Raw genomic sequence first — 14,117 nt, forward strand, 5'->3', positions numbered from 1 at the left:
TCAATCCTTAAAAAAGTTCTGTCATTGGACGAACGTGTTCATCGTGTTACTGATCGCTATATTGATGACATAGTGGTTCAAGAGTCCGTACTGAGTGCTCAAGGATTGAGAGACCACTTGGCTAGGTATGAGCTCGAGACAAAGAAGCCTGAGACTTTAAATGGAGGCTGGTTGCTAGGTGTTGCTTTGCAGAAAGATTCCAGCGGGCATCTGCAGATGTCGAGAGGAACAGCTCTTTCTGAGTACAATTTTGAGCCGTCAGCGCTCACGAAGAGGGAGCTGTTTTCGATATGTGGCCGACTGGTTGGCCACTACCCTGTGGCAGGGTGGTTGCGCCCGCAGTGCAGTTTTTTAAAATGGCTGGGCTGCAGTGGAGCTTGGGACTCTCCTGTCGGGAAGACAGTCGGCAGTCTGGCTGGTGAGCTCTTGGCAAAAGCCCGCCGCGAGGACCCAGTCAAAGGAGTTTGAAGGGTGAACCCTTGTGGTTCTGTTGCAGTGTGGACTGATGCAAGCTCTCTTGGCATGGATGTGGCCTTGGAGGTCGATGGCAACATTGTGGAGGATGCTTCATGGCTCCGAAAGGAGTCTGACCATCAGCACATCAATGTTGCCAAGTTGGAGGCGGTTGGTCGGGGGATAAATTTGGCAATTGCGTGGGGGTTCAAAACTTTCACGAGGGCCATTGATTTGCTTACAGTTGTTAACTGGTTGACCAACACCATTGATGGACAAAACAGCGTCCGAACAAAGGGTGTTGCGGAGATGCTTGTGAAGCGTCGTTTGGGGGTGATCCGTGACACTATAGCCGAGTATGGACTTGCAGTGTCTGTTCACTTTGTTCCTTCCGTAGAGAATAAAGCTGATCAGATGACCAGGGTACCAAGGCATTGGCTAGAGTACCGAGAAGCTGACTGTGAAGCAGCTGAGGTGTCAGCTGTGATTTTCAGCGGCAAAAGTCCTAAAGACGCCATTTGCGCAGCACATTTGCTGCACCATTTGGGGGCTGACAGGATGCTTTACCTTGCACGACAGATTCGTAAAGATCCGTCACGGGAACAGGTAAAGACTAACTTGGCTGGGTGCGAGGCATGCCAGCGCATTGATCCTGCATTGCAGGGCGAGAGTATTGTAGCCGTTGGAGATTTGGCCGTAGAGGAGAACTGGTGCCAAGTTGCTATTGATGTGACTCATTATGGTGGCAGTCTCTTTCTGTCAATGGTGGACTGTGGCCCGTCGCGGTTTGCCATCTGGCGTAGGCTGCAAACTGAGTCTGCAGCCCAGATAGTGACTCAGCTGTGTAGCACCATGGTTGAGCGCGGGCCGTGTTATGAGTTGTTACTGGACAACTCAGCGGCGTTCAGGTCAGCAGCTGTTCATCAGTTCATCAGGTGGGGAATTTCTCTTTGTTTTCAAACTACCTACGCCCCTGGCGGTAATGGAATAGTTGAGAGAAATCATCGGACAATCAAGAGGAGTGCCAAAAGGGGTGGGATCACCCCGGAGGAGGCGATTTTTTGGTATAATGTAACACCTCGGAAGGAAATGGAGGAGACCTCTGTTCCTTCGAATGTGCTATTTCGATAACAATGGCGAGTGCCCTTTGAAATCAACAGTAAGACATCTGAGGAAGATGTTGAGAGCTGTTTTAGTGTGGGTGATGAGGTGTGGGTAGAACCATACCCCCATCTTGCACAAAACAGTGGATGCTAGGTCAGGTTACCAGCGTCGTCTCTAAGCACACAGTGTGTGTGGATGGCATGCCTAGGCATGTAAGGGATGTCAGGCGACGGCGCTATGGCAATGACATAGGTACTGACCATGTCAGCCATGAAATTGTCAGTGACATTCGACCTAGATCATTGGGTCTAGGTGGCAACCACTTTCCGGAAGTGGATGCCGTCAATATGCCGCCGGTGGAGCTGGCTATTGACCCTGTACTGCCTGTTGGGCCTCTAAGTGAGGCCGATGAGGAGACGGCAAAAAATCAGGGAGGCGACGGAGTGCAGCTGCCAGCTGAGGAAGTCGAACCTGAGGCTAATGCAGACAGGCCAGCGGTCGAAGCGGCCAGACTGCCTGAGCAGCCTGAACCGCCTAGACGGTTGCAGCGTTTGCGACGGCGTCCTGCGTATTTGGATGACTATGAGTGCTAGTCACTCGAGACCAATGCATCTTTCTTGTGAGCTTTGTAAAAAGCTGGGGGAGATGTGGGATATTATGTAAATATCCGAGGCTTTTCAGTGATTAGCCGGTAATGAAAGGGCTGGCTATCTTGGGAAGCCAGGGCTATTGAAAAGCTGGCTTTTCGCGAAAAACGCCAGCTTAAAGCAAGGAAAGCTGGGGGACTAACAGGTCTCGCTATATAAGCAGGCATTAAACAGATGCTTGGAGAAGGCTCAGTGGAGAGCAAGTGAGCTGATCATCTGTATTGCCGTGCTTTTACTGACAAGCAATTTGCGCTGTGGAGATCAGACTTGAGAGTCCATTGGGTAGCAGTGAGGCTGCTGATTTGGCAGATTTTTAATGCCGTGAGATCGGTGACAGCTTTCTGCTGTGGACGTGTATCGCTGTGGTGGTGAAGGCTGGTGGCAAAGGGAAGGTTGGTGTGTCATCGTAGCAGCTTGGTGCTGCGCAGCAATATCCTCGTTATATTGCTAACAGTTAACTTGGCTTTATTTTAGAATTTTGCTACTTATGTATAAGGTTTTGGTTCATGAGAATAAAGAATATTCCTATTGCTACATCAACATCTGAGAACTAGCATAATTAGACTTGCAACTAAAGATCTGAGTCAAGTCCTATAAATTGTACTCTCAATAACCATAACAAAACAAGACGCTTTGCCTTTGAGACATTAATCATAAACGCATAGTCTGGCTAAAACGGGACATGGTTCTTAATCACTGATGTAAGTGCAGTGTTCAAGTGAGTAATTTCCTTAAATACCACACATCACAGCCTGCTAACCAAAATCTACTTCACTGGCCTATCAATAATGTTAATAATGATGACGATACAAGCGACTTGTAATTTGTATTTCCTAGTGGTTTTCGCATTTACTATGCATTTGAAATAAAATTCAGATTTGCCAAACACACAAGATGTAACTAAATTAGTTATTTCACGTAAAATACAGTACTATTTTAATCAAATGGAGCGATTCGTATACCAAGTCTAATGGAACTACGAACACGTGCATTTGTTGCTTAGTCTGTGGACTCACTTGAAAACGGAGGCCGATAGTTTAGTCGCGTTGTTGAGCAGAGTCAGATAAGGAACCCTGTACTATAGGAACCGCGTCGTGAGTAGCACGATGTTGCGAATATCGATTTGGTTTAAAAGCTAATGTGTGTAAGCTACTAATTCCAACAAGTAGCAACACAACCACAACATGATTAAAATAAATTTTTACCCTTTTTAAAAAGCTGTTCAAGTCTTTTATGCAAAAACTATAACTTTTTCTGTTGTACTAAAGCCGGTAAGTTAACATCACAACCTATCAATTTGTAAGTTATCAAGTTTTGATTTTTTCTTATAACTGTAATGGACTGAACAAAATAGTTATACTTAGTTGTGTTACCAATATTGGAGTTGTGTGTTTTTGTTTTTAGTTTTTAACTTGACCGGAAGTGATGTGGTCACTTGGCTATTGTGCACGGACGTTTTTTCTAGCACGTGCTGACATTAGTGTTTCGACTGTAATTAGTTTACCAATTAAATAAATATCTTGAAGTCAATCAACTACTGACTTTATTATGGCGTCGTAGGCAGGATCTAATGTCAATGACATTAGATTGTATAAAATACTATTGGACAATCCTGTAGTTAATTTGGTTCCTATCGCTACTATTGGAAGCTGCCGGTGCACAGTGATCGATTGAAGTGTTGAGATTTGCATTCAAACAATCTCCAGACAAATTACTTCCAGACTACAAGATGCCAGGTGGACTTGAAATACCGAAGGGACTAGATTTTTCAAATACACAAAAGGCCTGGCCTGAGTACAAGCGCAGGTTCTTACGATATCGTAGTGCTTCAGGTTTATCAGAAAAGCCTGCACAGCAACAAGTTGACATGCTAATATATTGTATGGGTGAGGAGGCTGAGTCTATCATTCCACACCTACAAGTTCGACCTCCACAGGAAGCAGATGAAGACAACAATATACCTGCGGAGGATGCCGATGAAACCCTATTTGATCGAACTGTGGAAGCTTTTGATACATATTTCAATCCTAGAGATAATCATCTGCATTATGCAGTGCTTTTTGGCTCTCGTATGCAAGCTCCAGAGGAGTCAAATGATCAGTTTATTCGTAGCCTACATGAAATGGCAGCAAAATGCACTGGCTGGGACCAAAATCACAGAGATGATATGATACGGACTCGCATTTTAGCAGGCATGAGAGACAAAGACCTGAGTCGTGAATTGCAACTGAATGCAAATATCACACTCCAACAGATACAGCAGCAACTAAGAACAAAGGAGATAATATTAGCCAATCAGAAAGCGGAGCAGGACGACCACATGGTGATGGCAGTACGCAGCACTAGGCCAAAGACATCACCACCAGCTAAGTATCAGCATCAATCAAAATCAGTAGAAACTAGGACAAGTGGTCGAAAGTCTGGTCAAATGATTGATAGTTGTCGATATTGTGGGAGCAGTCATGTGCGTGGTCGTTGCCCTGCCTATGGTAAGCGTTGCAAAAACTGCCGCAGGATGGGTCATTTTGAAAGAGTATGTGAATCAGGTCATGCTAAATCGGATAGAGGCTATAACCAGTGTAGCATTTCTCTTGAACATGACCAGGCCTCTAATTCTGGAGATGATGATTATTTCCATGTTCAGGCAGTCAGCAACACCACTTGTCTAAATGATAGGTATGTCATTCCAATTACTATACAAGGTAAAACTATTAATGCAAGAATAGATACAGCTGCAGCTGTTAGTACTATGTCTAAGCCTACTTTCCTTAGCATTGGATGTACTCGTGTGACTCGTACTAAGGCTAAACTGACAGGGTATGGTGGGAGCCATATATCTGTCATAGGAAGGGTAAAGCTACCCGTGGTAGATCCAAGTGGGAAAGAAAGCGTGGTAAAATTTTATGTAACAGATGATGATAATGAAACTCTGATTGGGGCCCCTGCAATTGATGAGTTACAATTGATCAGAGTAAAAGGCAGCAAAGTAAATCAGGTTACATCAAATAGTCTTGAGATGCCAGCAGAGCTGTCGCAACTTATAGCTGAGTATGATATAGTTTTTTCAGGACTTGGTAGGTTTGGAAAGCCAGTAGAGTTAGAGCTCAAATCTACTGCTGAGCCAAAAACTGTACCATCCAGGTTAGTACCGCATAAATTGAGGAAACCCCTGAAGCGGGAGCTGGATAAGTTGGTTAAGCTTGGTGTGATAGTAAGAGACACAAACCCCTCACAGTGGATGTCTCCTCTAGTAATAGTTAACAAACCCAACGGTGATGTCCGCTTGTGCCTAGACCCCCACAATTTGAACCAAAATCTTATTCGTGCTCAGTGTGCAATACCTACCACTACGGAGATATTTTCCAAAGTGTCTGGCTCTAAGTATTTCACCACCCTCGATGCAAATCAATCTTTCCACCAAATTCCCTTGACAGAGACGTCAAGCATGCTTACTAGCTTCCTCACACCGTATGGTAAGTTTCGTTATAAACGATTACCAATGGGCATATGTAATGCCCCTGAGATTTTTCATCAGAGGATGGCTGATGCAGTTGAAGATCTTCAAGGTGTTGAGGTGTACATTGATGATGTTTTAATTCATGCTGCCACTCGTGAAGAACATGATATTCGTCTTAGGAAAGTGTTGGATCGTTTCAAACAGGTTGGTCTTACTCTAAATCCAGCCAAAGTGGTGTTTGCGAAACAATCAGTTGGTTACCTAGGACATGAGCTTTCGGGTAAAGGCATTGCCCCGTGCCACTCAAAAGTAGAAGCCATACAGCATATGGTTCAACCTCAGGACAAGAAGGCAGTTCAGCGGTTCCTGGGATTTGTGACATATCTAGCTAAATTTATTCCCAACCTCGCCGACCACACACTACCTCTGCGAGAAGTAATGAAGAAAAATGTTCAATTCTATTGGGGACCTGCTCAATCTGAGGCTTTTGAAACCATTCGTAACCTGATAGTAGAAGCCCCAACTCTTAAGCTATATGATCCTGAAAAACCTGTCTATCTTTCAGCGGACAGCTCTAAGAGTAGTCTCGGAGCTGTCATTCTTCAAGACGGCCGCCCTATAGAATTCGCAGCCAAAGCGCTGACAGATTGTCAGAACCGCTATAGTCAAATAGAGAAGGAGTTGTTAGCATCTCTCTTTGCTTGCAAGCGCTTCAAATATTATTGTCTTGGGCAAAAAACTATTGAGGTGGAGACAGACCATCTTCCACTTCTAGGCTTGATGAACAAACCGATTAATGAACTGTCTCCTCGACTTGCAGCTATGAGACTTGAGTTGCTGCCGTATCCAATTGCACTCAAATACTGTCCAGGTTCAGAGATGGTGTTAGCAGATACCCTCTCACGATCCTGTCCAGCAAAAATGAGCCAAGAGGATGACCTGGGGTCAGATCCTCTGTTGTCAGTTTGTTCAGTAGTCATCCGTAGCGCTGATGTCATGACCAAATATCAGAAAGCTACATTAGCTGATGAAGAGCTTCAGGTAGTCATGAGATATATTCAGGAGGGATGGCCTAGTCATAAGAAATCATGTGCATCGAGAGCTCTCCGATATTTCAATTTACGACATAGCCTAAGTATTGTGAATGATGTAGTATTTTATGGTAGACGACTAGTTGTACCAGTGTCCTTACAAAGTGAAGTTGTTGATACATTACATTGTGCCCACCAAGGGGTGACTAAGACTCTCCAACGTGCCTCAAATTCAGTTTTTTGGCCTGGCCTTCGTCATCGGCTGGAAGAGAAATGTCGTTCTTGTGAACCATGCATGTCTGTGGAGAGAAATGAAAGAAAGGAACCATTGATTCCGTTTGCTATTCCTGCTTATCCATTTCAGACATTAGGAGTTGACTTGTTTGCAATAGGTGGGAAATCGTATCTCATGATGGTCGATTATCTTACAAAATGGCCTGTGGTGAAACAGCTAGGCTCTGGTACTGGTAGTGCTGTGGTGATTGAGTGTTTACGTGAAGTGTTCTCTGATTTTGGCCAGCCTGAGTCAATAGTGTCGGACAATGGTCCTCAGTTTTCTTCGCAAGAGTTCAAGCGGTTCTGTTCTTTGCTTGGTATAGTACATAATACAAGTTCACCACTCCACCCTTCGGGGAATGGTCAGGTGGAGCGGGCCATTGGGACAGTGAAAGGTATGATGAAGAAATGTATAGAAGATGGATCAAGCTGGCTAACCGGCTTGACCACTCTACGAAATACCCCTATAGCCAGTAGTCTACCCTCCCCGGCTGAGCTTTTGCAGGGCAGATATATAAGAGACAGTCTCCCGGTATGTAGAGACCGATATCAAGTTACTGGTTATTCTTTGGAACACATAAGAGAAAAGTTAGGTGCTATAAAAAGTTCCAACAAACATTACCATGACTCGCATGCCGGCCCACTGAAGACAGTGCTCAAACCAGGCCAACAGGTCTATTACAAGGCTGCCCAAGGGAGGTGGAGACCAGGGGTGATTGCCAAAATCCTGGGTGAAAGGTCTTATGAGATTGATGCTGGGGCATTTAAGTTAAGACGTAATCGCAAAGATCTGCGTGAGTCACAGGTGAAAGACAAACCTACTAGATCTATCATAGGGTTAGGAGTGAGAGACAGTATCACTGATACACCTTCAAACTCTAGTGACAATCCCAATGACTTACTCACAAATATTGAACCAGAAGATACTTCAGCCATGAACTGTAATATTGAGCAAGCGGCTCCAACTGTACCTGCCATGCCTGCAGGCGAGTCACATGAGGCTAAACCAATGCGAGTTCATAAGAAACCAATCTGGCATAAGGATTATGATTTTAGATGGTGACGAGCTGGAGAGAAGAATAGATCACAAAGAGAAAAGGGAGATGTAATGGACTGAACAAAATAGTTATACTTAGTTGTGTTACCAATATTGGAGTTGTGTGTTTTTGTTTTTAGTTTTTAACTTGACCGGAAGTGATGTGGTCACTTGGCTATTGTGCACGGACGTTTTTTCTAGCACGTGCTGACATTAGTGTTTCGACTGTAATTAGTTTACCAATTAAATAAATATCTTGAAGTCAATCAACTACTGACTTTATTAATAACTTTATACACATTGAATTTTTTCTTGCTCCTTAATGAACGAAAATTGTCGCTACAATGCTTTGAGCTGTTTCCGTTAGATGTTTTGCTATAACTTTTATAGTCGCCCTCATAATTAAGAGCTTCATAGCTTAACATATTTTTTAAAGCGTCTGATTATCAGAGGCTACCAGCTTGTAATACTAAACAAATTATTAGTATCAGTGCAGCGCAAGTTATGCTAGTAAAGTTTCTTATACTTTTTCCTAACCTTCAGCATGCTGCTACATGTAGATCTTCATGCAAAAGTTTCAAAAGCCCTATTAGCAGTAGACCTTGCTTTAAGCAGCCTTGATAATTATTCTCAACTGTAGATCAACTTTTCTCTATTTTCTCTCAAAGTTATATTCATTAATTTACAAAAGAACTAATGCAAACTGGCAGTGAACCTTTTTCATTTCACCAAAATCACAGTTACTTAATTGACCAAATTGTTCATGTTCTCTTCTCCAGCAAGCTGGGGCACTGAAACAAATTTTTGTATAGAAATTGTCTACTCTAGAATATTTCAGAGCTCTTTCTTTACAGTACAAGCGTGTCTTGCTTCCAGTTTTCTTTGCTTTAAACTTTTTTCTTTTCCATGCCAAATTTGCTCTTAGATGTCTGCTTCTTTTCTCCGCTCTCTTTGGATCTTTTCTCCGCTCTCTTTCTCAGCTCAATAATGGTATTCCCATAATCAAAATTTTGCTCAATTTTCTGTTTGCTATCGTATCTCACTTCTGATAGTATGTAAAAGCTAGCACGGTTACGCTCAGGATGGCTCAACTTTCATGCCTTACCAGCTAGCACTAAAATCTATCACATCATTGCCATATCATCATTGCCTATGATCTCAGCCAAATGGTTTACGCAGAGGTTAAATATATTTTAAATAATTCTGGTTTCCAAAGAAAGAGCCAACTAGATGAGCAGGACAAGCCAACTACTAAGTGTCACAACAAATAGATTACGATAGACATCAGGTGCATGCATTGTATGTTGAAGCTGGTATGTTGGTGCAAACACTCATATAAAAATATATAGTTTTTTTAATTATTCCAAAAACTGATAAATAAATTAAAACATATTTAAAATTATATAAAAAGCTAAATGGACTAACTTCACTCACTGTAAAACCTCTATTTGACAACCACAGTGCTCTATTTTAAACCTTTCCCCTGGCCATCTATTAGAGGCAGGGTTTGATTAGAGGATGGGCTCTCTGTTTTTCGAGTAAATGGTCAGAATTGTGGAATGATAAATTTAACTCTTTGAAAAATGAAATGAGATTTATGTTCTCTATGTTTTGCACTCTTTAATGGGCGCCCGATCTTAATGTTGCTGGCTTCAGAATTTTTTTAAACATTTTTTCATGTACATCGAAGTATCAGGCTGGGTTAAACAAGTTGATTCTTGCACCTCTGTGAACAACACTTCAATCCCTTTAGGGCACAAGCACCGCTTTTCAAGAAGCCCTGATCTGACCATTCTAAAGTATTCAGATCAGGTTGTAAACCACGTTATGGACAAATTTGAAAATATGTGGTCAAATTTAAACCTTAGTGACTTTGAATCAGAGTGTAGTTATAATATGATGATACTGACTATCGATCTTCTCAAGCACACTCATCACTAAAGTATGGCGGATTAGAGTGCCCCGAGTTCGCAACCCGAGTTGATAAACCGAGTTATATTTACAAACTCGAGTTTGTAAAATTACCATAAAAACCGTAGATCTGGTTATATTAACAATGGTACATCAATAAGCACCTGTTAGCTAATAGAAATTAAACTATGCATGTATGTACTGTAAAACTAAAACTTATTGCTTTTACCAGGAACTCGAGTTTACAACGCACGAGTTATAAACTAATTTTGAAAAACTTGGCTTCTGCAAACCGGGAAAATCTGCTCGAAAGCAAGTTGTAACACCCGAGTTACTGTTTCCGAGTTGGCAATGATCCAACTCGCTCTAAACAACTCATCATTTCTCATCATTTCATTTTCTCTAGCAATATTTTTATATGGAATTTCTTTTGGTGCATCATGAAACGTCCTTGATATAGTTTTTATGTTTGTTCATTTCTGGTGTTCATTCAGTTTCTTGTCAGGTTCTAGAAAGAGAATTCCTTTTTTCATTTGAAAAAGAAGTGGCCCGGCCCCCACATAAATTGTTTTTTTAGTTTGCGTTGTACATTCTACAATTTTTTTTGCCTTTTTATATTCATATAAATACGCCCAAATATCGCCAATGTATATAACTTGAATATGTATATATATTTAAGTTATTATTATTAATTAATTATTAAATTTTATATAATATGCACAAATGTGGTTCTGTAAATGAGACACCCCAATTACTCACTTCACTTTTGTTTACAAAACTGGGTTAGTTATGCGTAACACAACTCGAGTTCATTAAAAACCCAGCCCGAGTTCTTTGAACAGCAACCCAAGTTCAACAACTCGGTTTGAGAACATGGAATGCGAAGCACTGTAAGGCTCCATACTAAAGCCACAGCAACAAAAACAATGGCAATGAAAGAATTAATTAATATCGATGTAATCTAGTCATTATTAGTACCGTGTTGAAGGTAACTTTCCACTGATCGCTTTTTACTGTTCATAAAGAGCATATAAAGAATGCTAAAGTCGTGGTCTAGGAGAGGTGGCATTGAATTGGAAGGTTATGCTCTATTTTTCAACTTTTCTATATAGTGTTATTTTATTATAGGTAGAGGTCAGATAAAGATAGAGCTCAAATAGAGGTTTAACGGTGTATATATATAAACTAAATTATTACTGTGATAATGTCTAGTGTTGTAAAAAATGTCTGACATTGTATGTTTAAAATTACTTCATACGATAAATGAATTTACACAAATTTCATGTGCATGGATAATTTTGTATGTGGAGGTGATTGTAAGTGATGGTTTTAATGTATTCAAACATCAGCTAAAGTTGAAAGGTAAACTCAATACATCAAAATCGCCCTACAATCGGCTAATCATCTTTGCAGCAGGACCTAACGGGCCAGCTGGACAATGCTAGGACACACTGCAAAAAAATGTTCAACAGAGTTTTCGCTCAACTTGTGCTCACTCACTTGTGGGTTAAATGCTATGCAGTTTAACCCACTAATGGGTTAACCAGGGGTTGGCACAAGTTGAACAGGGCCACACCTCTCACAACATTAACACTAATGAGGTGAGAAGGTTAGCCGAAATTCCTGGCAATGCAGTTTAGGACAAACCTCGAAAAACTGGCTTGACCTAACAACCTGACCAGAAAAGTGTGTTACACTTAACATGTAAACACTCAGCTGCTGATGTTCACGCATGCTGTCCTTTATCCCTTCATGATACCTTCATGGTCAAATGTTGTATCAATAAAAAGCTTACAATGTTATCTACCAACCTATTGATGCTGCATTATGATGAGATTTATATAATGGGATTAATGGCAGCTATAATTGTTTAGGCTTAGTTAATTCAGAGATGAAGCAAATCCAGGCTATAATGCAATCAGCTGTAAAACCCATTTGAAGCGAGTAGAGCAATTCTGTAACATGTTAAAGAAAGTTCATTAGTGTCGGAAATCAGTGACTGGATTTGAGACATGTCAGGCACTGTGTTATGACATAAAATTTGATGTGAAGTTGAGCTTGTCATCAGCTGCGTCATAGGTGAAATGGGCAAACTAATTCCTAAACACAAGCAAGAAGTGATTGTTCACCTTCACCAAAAGGGCAAATATGTCACTGAGATCGCAAAGGAAGTGGGTGTGAGTCTGACTGGAGTCTATGCAGTAGAGAGGAGGTACCAGGAGACCAGTTGATTCAACGCCAGGCTTAGGAGTGAGAGATCGCGAAAATCATCTGTTCGTGCTGACCGCACCATGGTTAGAATCTCACTCACCAACAGGCATTCAACTAGTCCAAACCCCAACAAGAAGTGGAAAGAAAGCACTCAAACTGAAGTGCATTCAAGGACAACCAGGAGGAGGCTGCTAGAGAATGGGCTGCGAGGATGCTGAGCGCGCAAAAAACTGCTGCTGACAGAAGTGCACAAGGAGAAAAGATTAAAGTAGGCCAAGGAACGCCAGTTCTAGTCCAACGCACAGTAGAGACGAGTTCTTTTCTCGAATTAGTCGACCTTCAAGACTCACGATCACTCTGTTAGCTCCTATGTCGGAAGATGACTTGTAGAGGAATTCAAACCGGAATGCCTGCAGCTCATGGTCAAGCACCCCACCTCCGTAATGGTATGGGGCTGCATGGCTGCAGATAGTGTTGAGGGCTAGAAGTTTATCAAGGAATGATGAATGGAACAAAGTACATTAAAATGCTAGTACATTAAAATGCTCGTCAGCATTTTTTCCTTGCAAGAGCTAAGTCTAGAAGAATAAATACTGCCAAGTGTTAGAGATCTGCTCCAGATCAGCGATGATGGTTCTTTTAGGATGCCAATGCTCCATGCTACCGAGCAAAGATTGTAAAAGATTGGCACATGACAAATAAAGTTGAGCAACTAGATTGGCCAACTCAGAGCCTCGAACACAGCCTGATTGAAAATCTTTGGCAAGAAATCAGCCAGAATCTAGTCAAATACAAGCCAAGCACAAAAACTCAACTCATAGAGGGAATCACCAAAGCCTGGAACCACACTGTGATGAAGAAACAACTGACATGTAACATGCCAAGACGATGTAACCTAGTGATCAAGACAAAATGAGGCTCCATCAGATACTAACACTTTAAACAACCCAAACAGCCCTTTTTATGGCCACTAAACTATACCAAAAGTTGTTGTTCACAAACTCTAAGATTAGCAAACTCTGGTGTAGCTCACTATACAGTTATTTTGCCTTAAGTTTCCTGTGTGACAGAAGAATGCAAGTAATACATATTTCAGTGGAAAACCCATAAAATTCTGGTTCTAATGATATATAGTTTTGACAACTTCAAGACAATAAAGTAGCCACAATTCAAACTTGGAGGTCAAAATCTAGTTTTCTATATATCTCAGACTTGTCCAGCACTGTATTTATGGTCATGAAATTAAAGTCTTGTTAACTCAAGTTACAATAAAATAACATGTAATTAATACAATACTGTAGGAAATATAACCTAGTGATCATTCATACATCCCTCGACATTAGTTGACTCTAATTCTAATTGACTCTTACTTTTTAACTTTCCAACTCTCTCATGATGTGACAAGAATTTAGTTGATATCAGTAACATGCTAACTTTTTAGTTGTATTTAAATTTTTTAACTTGCATTCAATGTGTTCGAGTTATCAACCTTAAATAAATTAAACTGACAAGCCTTGATAAAACTGTGAGGCATCATCAAGCTTTATACCATATTTTATTATTTTCGCTGAATGTACATTCAGGCTTTCTTTTTAATCTCATAGAATTTAATGGTTGTTCGCATGCTGTTGTAGATGTTATTAGCGTGACGGGAAAGCTGCTTCAATTTTCTACAATTATTCATAGTTTTTCAGTAGCAAAGAGTTAATAACGGTCAATAAGTAATTTTATCATATCATGAACATAAAAGTGAACTTGTAAAAATTCTCAGTTCGATAAAACTTGAGATCTCCCACAGTATGAACTAGTTTTTAGTTTTTGTGGTGTAAAACTGTGCAAACCTACTTTCAAAAGAAGTTTTTTGGAGATATAATAATCCGATTAAATGTAATGTTTTCATCATTACCAAAATACTTGAAATAACAGACAAAAGTTCATCTAGGACAGACGGTTCATCTAGGAGTGCGTCGAAACTTTCTCTTGTAACTTCC

General features: G+C 41.0%; 1 protein-coding gene across 1 annotated transcript; it reads left to right on the forward strand.

The window, feature by feature from the left end:
• The first annotated feature begins 522 nt into the window (after nt 1-522).
• Nucleotides 523-1,584, forward strand: LOC137390564 (uncharacterized). The gene has a single exon (XM_068076893.1). It carries the CDS (start codon nt 523-525, stop codon nt 1,582-1,584), a length of 1,062 nt encoding a protein of 353 aa, XP_067932994.1.
• The last annotated feature ends 12,533 nt before the right edge of the window (nt 1,585-14,117 follow it).

The sequence above is a fragment of the Watersipora subatra genome, chromosome 3 (assembly GCF_963576615.1).
Source record: "Watersipora subatra chromosome 3, tzWatSuba1.1, whole genome shotgun sequence".
NCBI classification, from domain to species: domain Eukaryota; kingdom Metazoa; phylum Bryozoa; class Gymnolaemata; order Cheilostomatida; family Watersiporidae; genus Watersipora; species Watersipora subatra.

Excerpts from the sequence above, each read along its gene's own strand:
- LOC137390564 (XM_068076893.1), top strand. The coding sequence starts at position 523 with ATGGATGTGGCCTTGGAGGTCGATGGCAACATTGTGGAGGATGCTTCA.